The 19066-nt window shown below is 39.1% G+C and overlaps 1 protein-coding gene across 4 annotated transcripts in view; it reads left to right on the forward strand.

Annotated features, from left to right (window-relative positions):
* POU6F2 (POU class 6 homeobox 2) overlaps positions 1-19066 on the forward strand; it is a 424404-nt gene that overhangs the window by 77909 nt on the left and 327429 nt on the right. For 2 of the 4 annotated variants that reach the window (XM_072965442.1, XM_072965444.1), the window contains exon 2: positions 6440-6611. In XM_072965442.1, the coding sequence (XP_072821543.1) occupies positions 6440-6611 (172 nt within the window). Of the gene's footprint in view, positions 1-6347; positions 6612-19066 lie in introns of those variants that run through there. The other 2 variants (XM_072965443.1, XM_072965445.1) reach the window with 2 other exon arrangements.

Consider the following 19066-nt stretch of genomic DNA (forward strand, 5'->3'; position numbering starts at 1 on the left):
ACAAAGTCATGTTGGTATGGAATCCAAGATGGAAGACACGGTGATTCACTGACAGTCGTGCAGGTGCTAAAATCAGGGGACATTCCTGAAGTCTCTTCAGTACTTCACTCTCTAAACCCACCATTTGTTTTGAGTTTTGAATGCCTTGTTTGATGTTCACAAAATACTCATCTTATTTCTTATAGGACAGGATTCAACGCAATGTTGGTCACATTAACTAAAAGTGGAGAGATGAGAAATAAATAGTCATTGAGAATATTGGGCTGAAGAAGGCAATCTAGATTGGGAGCAACATGTTGCTGTGAAAATCTATTGAAGGATAAGCAAAGGGATCTATGGTTGGGCTTCATAATTAAATTTGTTGTAATGCAAATTTTTGTTGGGTATTTGCTAAAAATGTGGAATTTTCTGCTTTTCTAAAAACAATTTTTGTTTGAAGTCTAGGAAGTGATATTTGAAATAAAATAATAACTAGTGGGTAAATTTCTGGTGTTTTAATATCTCATGATCTTCATTGTTTTTCAGAAATTTCAACTATATGTATGTCAATTAAAAAAACTTATAACTATGGTCTTATTTCCAAAAGTCAAATAGAATATCTTTTCAAAACTTATTGATAGAAGGAGAAAGTAGTGAATGAAAAAAAAATTAGAAATTCTTTGTAACTTTTGGGAAAAAACATTCTTTAGTATATTAAATATGATATTGAGAACTAACTTCATTAACTAACCTTAATAATATTTGATCATTGGTTAAAGAAAGCTAAAAAATGGTGGGGTTTTTTTTTCCATGACTATGGTAACAAAATCCGCACTTGAAATTCCTTTTCTCCAAACACACCAAGGTCTGCTTTCTTCTTCATTATTTGTGATTTTGATTTTTACTTCTTCTCAGTGGGAGAAATTAAACACAAAATATGATGCTGTCTTTGCATCTTAAATTGGCTGTAGGTAATTTGTTTCTACTGTTTCCTAAATTGAAATGTGGCATTTTAGGAGGGGGGAGGGAAATCCAATACATTTTTTTTCCTTTTTCTTTATAATGGATATAATTTTTCTATTGAATTGGAGAAATAGATCTGTTGAGTATAACTTGGCCATACTCTGGTGCTTCGCAACGAAATGAATTGCATCCTTGGATTTTTGAAGCCTGCCTGCCTGTCTTATTTACATTTTCCTCAAAGCTGTTCTGATTGCCTGCTTCATAGTTGGTTTGTATGTACATAAAAATATGCTGGACTTAGTTCAAGCTCAGTTTAGAGGGGTGAGGGCATTTCCATCGCGTGGCTGCGACCAGACACGGATGCTTTGCTGAGTTAATAATCTCGCTATCTTTAGTTTCTCTGACTATAAAATGAGAATGATTATGCTTGCAAAAACTCCATTGGTTGAATTATTGAAGACCTTTAGCAGAAGTATATCTTTGTTTATCTGGTATTATTTTTAACAGCCTGGTGATAGCCCAGGTTGAATTCTTCCCCTTGCCTAGTGCCCTATATCTGCTCTTCAAATAAGGATTTTACAACAGAAATACATGGGGACATCCTTAGTTTTAAATTATGTTAAAGAGTATCAGAAATTAGCATATGAAGAGAGTTTTTACAGTTAGTATATACTAAGCTGTGTACAGTTTTTACAGTTAGTATATACTAAGCTGTGTTTTTATAGTTAGTATATATTAGCTGTGTGTGAATAAACTATAAAGAATATTAATTAGATAAAAATGTGAAGCACTGGATAGATGTGAACTTGCTGAAGACTTCTAGCCTGTTTTTGTAGTATGGTTAAAAATTAGAGCTATAAGATACATTAGCTGTAAGCTAAGTGGGCACATTCTAAGGTGTTTCAAGAAGCACTAGATCCATTAGATTGTATAATGAAGACTTAAAGGAAAAGGTCTTCCATGGTCAGATAATTTTGGGAAATGCTGGGTTAAGCAGAGTTGAATTGGTTTCTTTCCCCAGTAGACCTTTCTGCTGTATTTTCCACATAGGTATGATTGCAAAACTCCTTTATTGTAGAATCTCTTTTAGGACAAGTGTTCTGTGGAATGCACTTTGGAAAATACTGTTTCATTCCAACCTTTTCATTTTCCAGATGAGAAAACCAAGAGTGAAAGTGGTTAAGTGATTGCTAAGTTTGTGTAGAGCGTGAACCTGGGTACAAGCCCCAGATGTCTGACACTGTCTGGTGTCCTGTCTCCTACACCCTATTGCCCCCTGGATTCCACCCAAGCAGCAACAGACAGAGAGGTGTTTTGTTTCTAGAGTCTGAAGGGAGAAAGATATTATACACAATATGCAATGGGAATCAGTTATCCAGGCTTGAACACCTTTCTAGGTCCATAATTCAAGTTCTGGGAAACCTCATGGGTCACCTAGCCCATGAACCTCAGTTTTTCCATGCAGTAGAGGGTGTTGTATAAAAAGATGCTCATCTTTGGAGATGAATCTACTAGGGTTCAATATAACAGCTTCACCACTTATTAGCTGTGTGGCTTTGGGTTAAGTCTCCTAACGTCTCTGAGTCTCAGTCCTTTATCCCTAAAATGGGGTTAATACCTTGCATACTTTGAGTGACATTAAATATATCTGAGGTGCCTACTTGGTAAAGGCATTCAATAAATATGACCTATTCTTTTTTGTTAACATTTCCTGAAGGAGATTTTTAAAAATTACTATGTGATTCTGATGATGACTGCTGTCCTTTCATTGCAGGACATGGTGAAAATTTTTGTTGAGATTTTACTAATGGAATCTACTTCCTCCTCATTTCTTTTTCTTTTTTTTTTTTTTTACTGTCTGGCTCTTAGGTCTCTTATGACCCTTGGGAGTGTCCTGTATTCGCACATGCATGTCCTATTCTTGTTCATACTTGACTCCGTTCCATCTTGGATGAGTCGCTTTCTTTGATCAGGGCCACCAAGAAACCAACTGCAGAGAAGTCACAGCTTCTTTGACGCTAGTGGTGATAATTTCAGATTTTTCAAGTGAGAGGTCTTCACCAGCTCTATTTTTTTTCTGTCTGCCCTCGCTCTTTCTGTTCCTGTTTGCTGCTGCAGAGATCCTGGTACATGCTGAAGTTGTAGCTCTTACATTCCTGGAAGTACCTATCATAGGTGCATGCATGTTGGAAAATTCCATCTTTCCTCGGGGAGAAAGGATTTTACAGATGCCATCGCTTTGGGCAAGGAGAGAAGGACTTCCAAGCCAAATGCTGCTTGAAAGTACTCCCCCATCACTTATAAGACTGTGCGCAGTGTTTCCTGCTTGTGACACATTTTCAAATGGACCCCCCCCCCCAACCCACCCAGTGGCTGCAGCTGTGATTCAAAGCTGTCTGCTGTCTGTTTCACTGCGGGTTTGCTGTTTAACCACGTCAGGCACACAGAGAGGTGGGCTATAGCTGCATCATGGAAAAGGTAAAGGGTTTTATAAGATGAAAATCAAATGTGTCCTTGAATGACAAACTCTTGAATCGTCCAAGTTCGAGTCACTAACAGGCACTAGTTGGGAACCTAGACCTGGATGAGGTTCATAAAAGGAATTTAAAGAAAAGCTAATGGTCGGTGAACAGACACCATCTGCCGGTACCTGCTTTGCCCACATCAGCCAGACTGAACATCATAAAGACTTAAGTGCACTTGAACTTAGCAGCTGCATTCTGGCTCCTCTATATGATTCGGGGTTCAGTTTGATCATTCACAGATAAGGTGGGACTAGAAGTCTACCAAGATACTCCCGGACACATTAATAACCATGGTTGGCTTATCAGGAGGGTAGGGCATGTCACTCTAAACACAAGTTTACCATTAACACCACCTTCAAAATTGCTCAAATGAGCAGTGTGGCCTCAGAAACTGGGTATCTCAAAGGTACAAGTCATACCCCCTCCTTTAGATCAGAGAGATTGAGGGCTCAAGCTTTTATAAAGTAAAATGAATGCACTAGAATTTAAACCTGAGCTCTTTACTTCCCGTGATGCTCTGAGGTAAAGCCATGTTCCCTTTCCTTCCTCAGTCCACTCTGCTCACTGAATCAGAAGAATCCAAACACATGTTCTTTCTTAGCTACATATAGGAAGGAAATTTGGGGAGATTTGGAGAATTTTGCGTCGTCTTTTCCCTCTGCCTGCCCCATTCCTCCCCCGCCCAACGACCCCCCATTTTTAAACACTCCCAGTCGCAGCTTCCAAACACAGTAAATGAAATGCTAATCTATCCCCTGCAAATTTAGGCTGACAATACTGTGGATCGACCGCATTGATTACATTGATTCCGTTGCAAATAATTTTACCATGTGGTGAGACAAGCCTAATTTATTTTCTAAAGAGTTCAAGGTAGGTCTCCCCGTTTCTGAGGGGGGAGACAACGGAGAGATGTTTGTGGTTGCTATCTGCAATAATCTGATGCTGACAATGAGTAGTATTTTATTTAGTAATTAACAGTGTAAAGGGGAGAGAAGCTGTCATGTTGGTTCTTAAGCTGGAGAATGTGATGAAAGATGATATCTGGGATCTCATCCTTTCCACTTGTTTAGGATTGTCAGGATGAGAAATGTCAGCATTATGAAAGCTCGGCTCTGCTCTTGATATGATAAAACCCTTCAAAAGCCAGTCTTCCTCGCTCCCTCCCCCCCCCTTCTCGCTCGCTCTCTCTGCACTTGCTTTTTTTATTTATCCTGTTTTGTTAGATGGCAGAAATATAATTCTTTTCTTTCTTCCTATTATAAGCCACCATTTTTGTTTTATTATATGTTTCACAACCCCTAATGCCCCACCGAAAATTACCTTGTTAAATGACAGTGTTTCAAAGCCATGAATCCTTTCCACCATTCCCTCAGAGGTTTGAAACAGTCAACAGACTGTAAAGAATAAATAATAAAAAAGTATTGATTATTTTGATGACTGTGAGATTCAATTAAGTATTAATTTTGCCCTCCAGTGGACCTATCAAGGTATTCAAAAGGGAGGATTCGGCTCAGCTAAATGCGTGCTGAGTGCTTCAGCCTTAAATAGGGAGAAAATGTGTTTACCTACAGTATTTGAAGAAGAAGTGCATTGATGCACAGAGTCCAATATTTAAGACCTGTGCAAATTGAGCCCTGGTGACAGTGACATTGTTTTCTGTGGGATGAGTATTGACTAAAGAAGTGCATTTGATGACAGCTTAAACTATTTGTATTGATTAACATTTTCATAGATTATCATGTGTCATATCAAATTCACTTTTCAGGCATGAATACATTAAAAAAAAAAAAACCCACAGGCATACTGCAACCCATGTAAATGATGGGACAAGAGAGTGTGCCGCCCCACCTGCTCCTGCGCTGGTCACCTGTTTCCTGCTCAGGAACCATTTAGGCATGAACTTGGCAATAAATAGCTCCCAGATAACGCAAAAAGGGCACTTCTGGCTTTTCTTCCCCTTCTGCATCCAGTATCGTGCCACAACAGTAGCACACCTCTTAGTTTGCAAATGGGATAAAAGGCTACCCTTGGAAAATACTGCTGATCCTAAAGTGCCCTCCGTAATGAGCTGAAGATAAAGCAGATTTCAGTTGCTGGGGGGTTGAGTTTGCCTTTTCGGACGTGATTTTTGTTTTGTTTTCTTTTTCTTTAACGCTCTGGGCATAGGATGCTCTAGGTATCCGAATTATTGAACACAGTTTGTAAGTATTTTTCCAATTCCTTTTTAAAAAAAAAACCAACCTTCCTAGATTTTGCTGTGTCTTGTTTGCTTTAAAATGTTCATTTGATTTGGGGTCAGCTTCCGTCCCGAATCTGGGACCCGCGAAGTCAACTTCTAAGGGTGCTTAGAGAATTTACATAAGAAATCTCTTTCATTCCATTGAAAGCCTTGGGAGGACCCCTTTCTCCGTCTCTCTTTTCTCTGCTCTCGGGATTGGGTTTAATTGCTTGTCCCCCAGGGAGAGGGCTTCCTAAAATAGCCCGTGGTTCCCCCATAGGGTGCTCCATTCTTTTTAGTGTGTTGCCGAAGTACAAACCCCGCACTTTCTTTCTTTCTTCCTTTTTTTTCCCCTGACTGCATTAAAGACAGCGCAAGGTGTAAAAACATTCGCACAAAAGCACATGCCACAATTAAAGCTGTGTTGGTTAGGTTGCTTTCAAAGAAGTTTTTTTTTTTTCTTTTTCCCCCTCTCCTCTTTCTCCGAAGCCTCCTGAATCTCTCACATGCCAGTTGAGCTTTAATAGGGTGGGGAGTAATGGAGAACTCCTCGGATCTGTAATAGCTCTTCACTTGACTGCAGCCAGCAATAACAGCGGGCGCAGCCAGAGATAAGAGAGAGGAGAGAGGGAGAGGGGTGTGCGTGTGTAGGAAAGAGAGAGAGAGAGAGAGAAGAGGAGAGGGAGAGAGAGGACACGCACACTAAAGCTGCCACTTTTTTTTCCTCCCCTTCACTCTTTTCCCCCCATCCTAGGATCCAATGATAGCTGGACAAGTCAGTAAGCCCTTGCTGTCAGTGCGGAGTGAAATGAATGCGGAGTTGAGAGGTGAGGACAAGGCTGCTACTTCAGACAGCGAGCTGAATGAGCCCCTGCTTGTGCCTGTGGAATCAAATGACAGCGAGGACACTCCCAGCAGGCTCTTCGGTAAGTCTGTCTAGGTATTTCATTTCACTCCTACCCTGTTGTCCGGAAGAGCAGTCCACACCCCCCCACCCCCTCCTCTTTTTTTTTTTTTTCTTCTTCTTCTTCTTGTTCATTCAATTTTCTTCTAAGTACCAAAGAGGATCTTGGCATCTTGGAGGGGCCGAGGCGCCGTGGCTGACTCCGGCCAGCTGGGAGGATGTCCTCCAAACTTTTCCCAACAAGGAACTTCCTCCTGCCCCCTTTGGACTGGTCAAAGACAGCTAGGGTCCCCAGGCTAGAAATCATTTGGAAAAAAAAGAAAAAAGAAGATGGTCCTAATCATCAGGAAATCAGTTCCATTGTGAGAATTGGTTAACGTTTATTGAATAAATATCGACTTGGTTTCGGGTGGCTTCGCAGCCTTTTGTTAAGGGGAAGGAGAGTAAAGAGTTATTATCTGTAGTCTAAAGGCGAGGGGGGGGGACTGAAAAATATCAATACGGGTCATTCTCGGCCAGGTAAACAAAGGTGGCCACGGGGATTGCTTGAAGAAATAACGTCTTGTCATTGCAATTAGAATGAATCTCTCTTCTTTTACAAGGGTGATGGGGAGAGAAACTAGGTCCTTGGCCTCCCTTCCGTCAGCCTCTCCCCTTTAACAGATGTTTACAGCCTCCTCCTAAACATGCAAGCAGCCCAGAACCTTTTTAGAAATCTTTGTTTGGTAAACAAACCCGAAACAAGCAGAGTGCCACTCCAGCAAAGACATCTGTCATTCAAACAGATGACACTCTGTAAGCCAACTCAAGCAACTGTGATCTCTAATCAGAAAGGGGAGCGGGCTGTTGAGGTGCGTGACTGAGTGATGGATGGTGATGGATGTCTCTGCTGGAGAAGCACTTTGTGGGATGGAGTGACGTTAGGTTTGCAGAACAGTTGCTCCTGAAGCACTTGCTTTTAATTATTTTCAAGTGTTTATGTACTTACAGCATTAAATATATACTATATATGCACACATATAGCACACACTAACCTGTTCATACATATATATATTCTAACCTGGTATATATGTGTGTGTGTGTATATGTGTATGTGTGTGTGTGTGTGTGTATGTGTATGTATGTGTGTGTGTGTATATATATATATATGTATATCAGGCAGAGAACTGCTTGGTCTCAGGTTAAAAACAGTCACGAGCCTAAACTTCAAAAAGACACAACATCACTGTATAGACTGCTTTGTTAAGAAAGTCACTAAATCAGTTAAAAAGATAACTTTTTTTTTAAACCTATAGAAAGAAAGCAGCTTAGATAGTTTGGCAACTCTAGGCCAGCTTCAACAGGGGAGCTTTCCTCTGGTTTTAAATACTCAATTGAACATCAGAGGGGTGTCACAGACAAACTTTCTGTCTCAGATTTTCTGTTGGTAAAATCCTGTCTTATAGTTAAGAACGTAAGATAGTCCAGTTTCAAGAAATTTTGTCACGTTACCCTTTCTTCAAAAAGCAACAGTTACCACCTCTGACATAAATTTTCCATACCTAGGCATTAAGGTTTTAGCATTTTTCACTCTAAAGAAATATTTTGCTGCGGTCTCAGTTTTTATCTGTGTGGAAAGAATTATGTCCTGAAATACTCATTTTGTTTCAAGGGGTTAGTGAGAGAAGTCAGAGGAAATTGTAAATTACAGGAATGCGAAAGCCATGCTCTAGCTTCTTTGATGTTGAATGTGCTACTAAGCACTCGGACTTTTAAAAAGTGATCAATTGTGAATTCAACACAACTGCAGATAATGGATTATGTGCTCCTAAACTTTGTGTGCACTTTTTAAAAGTAAATGCTGTGTGTAAGACTTTGACTTAAAACCTCAACTTGTTTTGTTTTTTCCTAGTAAACCAATGGAGGGATAATTAATTTGGCTTCTCAACATTTATTTAGATTTTCCAGTGTTCAAAATTGTCATAGATTTGTGATGTTACCTCTTACTGATTGGCATGTGTAGAGAAATAAGCTTAAAAAGGCTGGGAGGAGGGTCAAAGAAATTGGAATTAAAAGTTCTTTGAAAATATACCTTAAGTAACAGCTTAATGGGGTAAACTAAGGAATCACAGTGTAGTTTAGAAATCTTAGTGGATCTGGGCATCTTTACGCTGGATGCTCATCTTCAGAGTTTGTGAGAGAGAACCCAGCAAAACCTGCACCCTAACAGCTAATACTTCTTGTTTATTCACTTAATTTTGTTTGGTCTCTAGAGTGCTTTTCAAACACAATGTGAATATTTTCCAGTTTTCAATTCGGTAAGAAGCAAGCAAGAGATGAGCAGTTTTGAAAAGTTAAAAAAAAGAATTGGAGACCATATGAGATAGAAAAAATTAAAAAGTGCCTCAGAAGGAAGGCATCTCAATGTTCCCTGAGGTTTCCTTAGCTGCCGGGTCTCCTATGCTGTCACCTTTTAATATTATGGGAAATTAACATTAGGAATTCTAGTTTGTGTAACTGGCTGAAACTTTCTGGAGTAATTCTCTCTCAGGATTTTCAGCAACTTCGGCCACACTGAATGGGTAATCATTCCATGCACTGTTCTTTTATCTCACAGGAGTATGTTCAAGTTTATTGTTTTAATATACCGTGATAATTATACTCTTTACTTGGTAATGAAGAATTACATTCTTCTTGAATAACTGAGAGCATCTAGGCTTCTCACCACACAATGCTTTTCTAACATCTTCTCTCAAACCATCATTCTTATAGCACATTCCTTGTATTTTGGGAAACTGAGCTTCTGTAATGAAAGGAACAGGTTAGGACAAATCACGTGCATCCTGATAGGTTCCGTTTTGTGGAAAGACATTTGCCAACGACAGGAGACAAGAAGAGCCCCGTTTTCTCATGGTACCTGAAATTTCAGTACCAATGGGTTTCTTTGGGGCTCAGTCCCCCCTTCTGTGTCTTGCTGAAATTAGCAGTCCAGAGGACAAGTCTGTTTCTCTCCCAGTACGGCCCCTTCAGCCTAAAACTACAGCAGAAAGGCTCATACTGATGCCCTCTATGGATAACAAAGGAAATTCCAGGAACCCTTGGGCCTTTTACGCCTCTCCTTAAATTGCCCCTCTGCACTTAGCAGCATTCAAAGGGAAACAGACCGTGCAGAATCTTTCAGTGCTCTGAGCAGCTCAGAACACCAGAAGGAGAAACTGGGAGCCATATGCCAGCCTAAGGAGAAAGTTCAGAAAAGGGCCCTTGTGTTTTATAAAGTAATTACATCAGAGGTAATGTTTTGCTTAACGTGAACAGCCATGGAAACTAAAGTACACTTAGGAGAGATGAATCCACGTTTCATTGAGAAGCATGTGGTTAGCCCCGTTCTCTGTGATATCGTTAAGTGGTGCATTATTTATTCTCGCAAAGCCTGTGGAACAGCTCTTCCTTTCTTCCGTTCACGACTGTATTATGCTAAGCTCTGAGCCGTAGGAAACAGTGTGGAGGAGAGTAGACTTGCATGTCAGGGGGTATTATCAGAGAATCTGGCTCTGTGTCTGACTGTGTTTCAGCTGCGTGATCGGATGAGTGATGCCACGCTGGGCCGGTCATTTACTATGTGATGAGTGATGTACATATTCGAAGCCATTCCCGAAACTGGCCTTTGGCATACAGTCTCCAAGGGAAGAGGTTGCTGTGTTTCTCTGGTGACATTTATAGCACGCGTGTCAACGTGGTGCTTCGTTTTTAGTTATGCCCATCAAGAATTCAGTGTTCCGCATTCAGTCAAGTTGGATGCTAAAATTCAAATGGGAGCATCAACAACTTGCTGAGGAAAATGGCCCCAGAAAAGGATAAAAATAATATATATCCCCAGAAAAATATCTGTACTAAAGTTTGCCCGTGCAGTCTCAGCAGAAGAAGTGAGGCCGTATAAAACATGCCCTAAATATTTTCTCTCCTATAGATTTGAAATTCGGGGGATGATTTATTAACAGTCTTCCTCCTGGGAATATTTTTATTGTTTCAAGTTAAACCTCATGATTGCTTTCTTCAAGTCCCAACTACCTTGGGTGGCTGGGCTAGTCTCTGTGGCTCACTGCTGCCTTGTACCACAGTGCAGGAGCTGAGACGTAAACCAAACCAAACCAAACCCCATTTATAAACATCATCCCTGAAATAAAAATTGATGGTTGGTTTTCTCTCGTGATACTGTGTGTTTCTAGGTTAAAAGAAATTGCATGCAATGATACTTGTAAGGGTGGGTGTTTTCAATGTCATCTATCTGTGAAGTATTGCAAAAGGGTTGAAAGTTGGGTCAGTGATTCTTCCTAGCGAGCAAATGTACTAGCTATTGGGTTTTTCTTTCCCTTTCCTTTCCGTTATCTTTCTCACAGAAACATGCATTAGAAGATTTTTTTTTCGTTAAATTGCCATCCAGTTTGACTTGATTAGAATTTATGGCAGTGGAGTCGTTTCCAACGACAAAAGGATAAAGGACTAAATTGTCTGTCACCCCTTGAGACAGTGGTCTCTGCAGGTCAGCGTGGAGGTCACTAGTAGGGCGTGATGGGGACTGCGCTCTGTGGTGGAGCTGCCTCTCGCCTGTGCATAAGCGGAGGCCCTTATTATGGGACGAGTGTCTTTATTACTTTATTTAAGCATCTTTCAATGCCTTAATATTTATAATATTCTGGCAAAATATGCTGGGGCCAGTAATCAGTACATGGGGCTTAAGCCCAAGGGGGATTTAGCTGTGAGTTGATGAGAAAAATTCCCTAGAGAGGTACACTTATTTAAAACATGCACCATGCTTCTTTATTTTTAAAAGTTTCAATATGATATCTATTGGAAATTCATCTTCTTTTTTTTTCACTGAAGAGAGTGTGTTTTGCTGAGAAAACATTAGAACAGTGTATTTTTAAGTCAACTGAATCATCTAAGGGATAGATTTGATGCTAAAACAGTTGTTTAAAAGAAACCAATAGAAATCTATATTTGCGTAAGTAAATGAGAGGCATGACAAGGTATTTGTCAATAATCAATCATGGTTTAATAGTCAAACAAGCCTTTCCAGTCATTTCTCTGACTACTGAGAAGAAAAGGCACCTTAAGAGGCATTTCTTAACATTTAAGAAAATCTCTTGTGCTCAGGTATTTAAAAAAAATAAATCCAGTGTGTGTGTTTAGACAAATTTAGTTTAGTGCTGCCCCCCCTCAAAAAAAACCATTGTAATGTGACACTGATACATAATTCCACTTTAAACAGCATTCATGTGTAAGCTTTGAAATAGAAAGAAATCCATATAAAAGGGCACTGATGTTGAAACTTTTCACCATGCTCGTTCACTGAGCTGTGTTCATTTCCACCTGGGACGTTAATGGACAGAAGTGCACCCTACACTACGTAGGATTCAGCGGGGACTTTCTCAGTGCCTTCTTTTTCCATCTCTTTGCCATGCCTAGGGTCCTCAGGTCAGACCTCCGTACAGAAAAGAAAGTTCAGTACTGCAGTGTCTGAGGATGCTGCTAGGTGGTAACACACTAGCACATCAAGATACTGCTAAAGATTTACACTTTTTCTTTTCTCTTGATTGCACGATGCTTATATTTTGTTGTTGTTATTAGATGGTCCTATAAACAAGATGAAGTATTAGAAATTCCATTAATCTGCACCGTCACCCCTTAAAATGATCCCAGTTTAGTCTTTTTCATATCTGGGATGTTTTGACTTAAAGGTTACATGACAGTAAGAGTGTTTCTGTAGTTCGCCCAGCTCAGTTTATGTCGTAATTAATATCTAGAGGCGCATTCCTGATTCCAGCTCCCAAGGCTCAACCCTTAAGTGGATTGCTTTCTTTCTCAAATACCTGATTTAATTACAGAGTTAGCATTATTCCTTCCAAGAATTGACCAAATAAATATTACCCCCTCCCAAAATGAGATGTAAGTGACTCTTGGAAGCGGACTTTGCTTGTTCTTAGACAGTAAACAGATAATTTGTGAGAGAGCTGGTGCTGTCTTTGATTGGCGACCTCGCTGGTTTATGTTTGGGGATTAATAATACATCAGACAGTCACACATTGAAAAGAAAGTAGATGTGAGGGAGGAAGGATGGAGGGTGTCGATCTGCTGTTGGACGGCCCCTGATGATTCGGGCATCCCTGGGAACCCAGACCCTCAGAGGAGCCGCTGCCTTTGCCCAAATATGCACCTGGCTCCACTCCCCATGTTTGTTGAGTTTCTTATGCGAAAGAAAAAGATAGCGAAGTGTTTATACCAAACTGGCACCCTGTCAGGGGGCAATCTGTGTAAAGTTTCCTGCTGTCAGGTTAATAAATTTTTAAAAAATATCCAAAGGCAGAGGTAGCTGGAGGAAGCTCATAGTAACAGTTGCCATTCTCCAGGGTTTCTCTTTAATATCCAACGTGGCCCCGGAATTTTCTTGTTTGTCGCCTTCTAGGTTCTGTACTTTGCTGGTGATTTTGTCCAGGGTTCCTTTTGCTAATGCTATTTCAATCTTACTTTTTAAATGTTTTTTTTCCCCCTTTTACATTTCTGATGTCTTTTCTTTTAGAAGGAAATAAGGGAGCATGCTTTGTTTCAATATGGTATTTTACAGTTGCACATGGACCTTATGCTGCGAGCCTGACTGAGGTTCTAAATCTGTCAACACTGAGCTTTTCTTTGGGGACAGCTTCAACTAATGTTTATATTAAAATCTGCTCTTAAAGGAGTATTTGAGCTTTGGCAAGACGGGGGCTTCTGATGAGGTGTGTTTATTAAACCTATTGACTTGAGTCACTACATGTAAATACCCGCCTTCTGCTTCTCAAAGTCAGATTTCATACAAATACGAAACAAGAGCAGACTAGTTTGGCAACATCCTTTACTCGATGTCGTGACACTTTTGTGAGCCATCAAAAATGGTCGAAGCCTTTTAAATATGAACACAGAGGTCAGAAAAAAATAACACTGAACCGCTTTTGGTTGAAGAAAGTTTGTCATTCTCAAAGAAACAGAAATTAACTTTTGGGGTAAGCGTTTGAAGATCATTTTTAAAAAACCACCAAGTCCAGATGCCTGGCTTCTGATATCCCTTTTTAATAGTTGGCTGCTACTTTTTAAAAAATCCTGGGATGTTATATGAGTGCCTGTGTTTCATTTGAGAATTTAAAAGAAAATCCATGCTCCAACTTCTCTTGGTCTTTCCTTTCGAAGTGCTTTTAAGATCCTAGAGTGGCAGGAACATACTGGTTTTTATTTTAATTGAAAAAACAATTAACTGCCTGGAACAAGGTAACTAACAGTCTGAATCACTTTTATTAGAGGACTGCAGTGCCATCAGTGCTGTTTCAAAGTCTGAGGAAAAACGATCAGATTAGAATGAGAGAAGGCAGGTAATATCCCCAAACTAAATACATTACGTAAACTAAATGCGTAAGAGGTTGTCGTACTGAGAACCATCGGAAAATGGGATTCTGTCCTGAAACCTATATTCATTAAGATGGTGAAAAATGTTCTCAGTGAATAATTCAAAATAAACCTGTTCATGTAGACTGAGAATGAGACAGATGACTAAGATATTTTTAAGACACTTACAGTGGACCAGTGATACCCAATGAGAAATGATTCAACAACTTAATCAAAGTGTTTGTCCCGCTGTAGATCATGTGGCATTAGCAGTTTTCTGAGCATTTCATCTTTTTCTGTGAAATAGTGTTTTCCAGCTTGACGTACGTTTCAAATAGCCTGTGTTAGTTTAATTTCATCCTATTAACAAGGGGAAAACCCTCAATTGTGATGAACGTTTGGGAAAGCCAAGAAACCCATATTTTAAAATTAACACAGTATTTTAAGATAACAATGCACATTTTCCACTTATTACTTCCATGCTTTATTTTTGTTTTCCTGTATTTTCTCTTTTGGGCACTATGAGTGCACAGTGAATAAACCTAATACTTCCGTATTTGTAAACCATTCGTGTGTGTCTACTGTGTGTCTTCAATGTTGTCTCCTGTGTTCATATGATACTTCAAATTGTCTTGCTAAATTTATAGCATGCATATATTTTCTCTATCGTAAAATTAAGAAAATCTAATTTATAATAGAAAGCTTTTCGTTCATGCTATCTATACATCACTTCAGTGTACTTCTCCTCTACCTATGTATATTTAAAAAAATAGTTTCCAGATTAACTGAACAAAATTAATAGTTTACCCATAAAGCACAACTTGTTATAGCATTGCTTCAGGCATAGTTGGGCTGTAATCCAAGTTCCAGTGTCTCCTTTGAAGCTGCTATTCACTGAGCAGAGGAGACAACGAGATTTCTCAGAATTTGTGCAGTTTAATTCATTAAAAAGATGTGGGAGTTTCTGTGTAGTTTGATTTATATGGAATATGTATACATTTTTAAGACACGCAAAACTTGCTCATGCTAAGGAAGACTCTAAATATTAGGAGCATAAATATTTGTCTACTTGTGGGATATACATATATTACAATATAAACATGGATCTTTTTCTCTTTTTAAGTAAAAGGCATTTGTTCAACAGTCAGTAAGCACAATTTTTGTTACACTTTCCTATAAGAATCCATGTGCCTAAGCATACATTTATATAAACACATACCAAGGTAGACTGGGTGGTTGATGTATAATAAAAAAAAAACCCCACAATCTAAACATTTGCTATTAAAATAATGTGGTGTAATTCATCTCCTTTTGCAGTTCTTGTTGGCCACATATACGGTGATTTGTCCTTTAATATCAATATGGCAAGATTTATTTTTATAAATGAGTGGTTTGGGGTTACATATTGCACGAGAGAATCATCACTGTTGGGTAGGAGAGAGGCTGGGGGATTAATTTGATTTAAAAATGCAAACATTTGAAGCTGTTTAAAAAGCATGAAAAATTATTATTGCAGACTGAATTTTTGCCAAAACCAACCAAGGGTAGAAGAGAGTAAAAAGTCAAACAGAAAAACTGATTTTCCTGTATTAAAAAAATGTAGAGATGCAGAAATGATGTGTGGGGTGAAATGCCCTTTTCCAAACCTGCATTTTTTTTTCTTTAGTATATCTAATTTCATTTAGCAAAATATTGCCAAATAGAAATGTGTCCAAATGGAAACATCCAATTTTCAAATTGAGAAGCATGAAAGAAATATTGAATAAAGCTAACGTTTTAATGGCTCCATTTAATTATATTTATATCCTGCACTGTTATGTATGCATAGGTAAAAACTCAGAACAAGGATCATCTTGATCTGGTGGGAGGACTTTCATACACTTTTGAGAAGAAATATACCTCATTGTTTTAGGTGTAGATTATTCTGATTCCTAAAATGCAGGCAGATTTTATACTTAAGAGTTACCTGAGAAGTTGTTCACATTTTCAGATATGCTGGTCTGTTTTTTTGCTTTCAGTTTGGAATCTTCACTTCTCCCATCATACCCCGCATTCCTAGGAATTCCGTAACAGTCCAATAGGAATCTGCAGGCAATCAGAAAAGTGTTAAAATTAAATGTCGCTTTAGAAGGGATTAATGTCTACAGCTGCCTGCTTTAAAAAAGGAAAAGAGCTGGTCAGGTTGGAGATTGCTGACGGCATTGAGGTGGCTGCACTGGCCTAGAATTGTGGCTGTCCGACTTGTCATCTGTAGTGTATCAATATGTTTTTATAATGATACAATAACCTGAACCCTGTAACAGTTTATGGTCCTTTTGAGAATTCTTATGGATTCTTCGAGTGATGGAGGTCTGAGAAAAGATCTTGAAAGCTTTCACAAAATCTGGCTGGGTGACAGAAAGCTAGCATGACTGTGATTTAGCTGCTAAGGAATACTATTGACTGGGAATATCATTAAACTTTTAAGTTAAAACAAAAACTACCAGGCAAATGGTCGGTATGAAGGGTGAAGGGTACCCGAAAGGACGGCAGAAATTAAAAAGTGCTGAAGGATCTGAGATAAGAGGCAACATCCAGCAAGCCCAGTGTTCCTCATCTCCTACTTAGAAACAGGATTTTGTTTATGTACTGTTCCCAGTATCGCCACGTGCCCTGGAAATCTGTATGAGTGTGTATCCTTCATGGAAGTTTTCCAACTTCGTGATTGCTTTTTCCTTTTCCTGGGCTATTTTTAATCAATGATAAATAAAGACCTTGAATTTTGAATCTGGCACCGGTGAGATCTAAAACCAGAAACCGCAGGGAAGAGCCATGACAAGTCCCCTCCACATCCGTGTATGCCACGGCTATCAGTCTTCTTAACATTGGTAATTCTGCTAATTTCTGTGGGCTTTTAAAAACACACTTCCCCACCAGCTCTCCAAACCCATAAAAGTGTGGCGCGTAAAGGAAATTGTTTGTCACTTGCCGACGACCTGCCATATTTATTGTCAGGAGAAATGGACATTAGTGAGAAGAGCAGTTGTTAAAGGCCAAACAATTTTTTAAAGATGGCAAAGATGCGTGAGGGTTTTCCTTTTTCTAACAATGAGCCACCCCGTCAGACATCAAAAGACAAGATAATAAGACACTTCAAGCACAATTCAAGATTATATTCAACATCTAAAGGCTCATCTCTTGTCAGTTTGCATTTACTCTCCGTGGGATGTGACGCTTCCATCATCCTTCTGTCAAGAGGAGGCTGGCAGAAGAGGCGAGAGCTCTTATTTCACACACTTAGGGTGGGTTTTTTTTTTTTTATCAAATAGCCCACACGCATTCTGATTTGGCCAAGATGGGGGGGGATAATTTGAAGAAGGTCATGCACAAGCACAAAAATCTCCTATTGACTTGTGCGATTAGAAGGCATTAAAATTGCACGTTTATGTTAGTTGCTGAGATGTTTTGTCAGTTTATTTGGTAATACACTTTTGCTGCAGGAGAAAAAAAAAAAGACGACTGAAAATTTTTAAATAGATGGCTGAAAGCTAAAAGTGTTTCCTTTAATGTGACCGTATTTGAACACTGAACAAGTGAACATAAAAATAATTTAATGCCTTTCGTTTCACAATATTTGAAATTAGCTCCCATAATGAAATACTTCATGCAACGTGGAAGCAAAATGGCACAATCGTGCCTATCAGAGGGAAGAAATATATATGTGAAATTATTTTTAAATACTTTTAAAATTGATTTCATATATTTAATATATAGATAAAAGGCGATGACATTTTCAATATAAATGTAATTATGAGCTTAGTTTACAATGGTTATCAAATTTTTAACATTGGGTACTCTTTGAAATTACAGTGTCATTATATTTGTCATTTTATGCCATTCTTAGTATGTATGCCCTTTTCCAGAGAGGGTACTAAAGAATACATAAAGGAGTTTTAAAATTATTATTATTATTCTCTGTCAAAATTCATCACATTTCCTCCTTTGCTCTTTGGCAGTCACAAAGCCATACAAAGAAACGTTCTATTTTTATCTTTTGGTGGTGGTGGGGGCACATCTATAGAAGTTAGATGAACCAGCTTTTCCTCTCAAAACAATTGATGAAAATAAAACCACGATATCCTGGGATCATTTCTATATTGAATCTTTGAATTACTTTTCCTAGGAGTTTTCATCAACTCTATGTGCCTCCATTTCTTATTTTTCTCTGCTTTGCAGTAAAGTCTCTTGAAACTGACTTTCTCGCTTTTGTGCGGCTTCTGCATATCAAAACAGAGGAGGTGTCCGTACATACAGTGTAATGACAGCGTGGTGTAATAGACATGAAACCCATAATTTTCTCCTATTTATTATGTCGGTCTTTTCTATACTACACAGTTTATGCATTCCACATTCCACAGAGAATTCAGCCACTCAATAAATGTTTGTGAGCTCCCTCTTTGTGGCAGGAGCTGTGCTGTGTTCTGAGGACTCAGTGGAGAATACACCAGACAGAATCAATCACCCATTATCCTGGATACTAAGGATGCAAAAAATGAACAAGACATGGCCCCCCTACCCTCAGATAGCCCACAGCCAACCTTATACATCAATAATTCTGTTTACTTCCTCATGTCCTGTGTGACTCTTCAGGAAATCTTCATCCTCAGTGTCATGCATTTCAGTTGTTCATTGGTCACAGCTTAAACATTTAGAAAAACCATTAACTCCAAAAAGTGAGGGAGAGGAAAGGATTATTAAGGGATTCGGGACAAATTACATTCATACATGCATTATGCCATTACAAACGTGACATTACATCATGACGGTTTCATCAGTTTGGTGCTTCTGATGTAAAGCACAAATGTGATTCTTTAGCAGTCGCCTCGTAGTCATGTCCAAAGGGAGCAGGAGCTCGATTTATCTTTTCCTCTCCTGCCTTTATTCTCCTTCCAAGATTCTTGTGTGTTTCTCAAACAATGTAATATACGTCAAGGCTCTGGAGTCAGGCTGTTTGAATTTGAGCCTGGCTCTGCCACCTGTCAGCTGGCCGGGCAAGGTAGGTCCTGTGTTTAAGCCTCCACTTCTCCTTCTCTAGGTGAGGTGCTG

This window comes from Vicugna pacos, chromosome 7, assembly GCF_048564905.1.
Source record: "Vicugna pacos chromosome 7, VicPac4, whole genome shotgun sequence".
Taxonomy (NCBI): Eukaryota; Metazoa; Chordata; class Mammalia; order Artiodactyla; family Camelidae; genus Vicugna; species Vicugna pacos.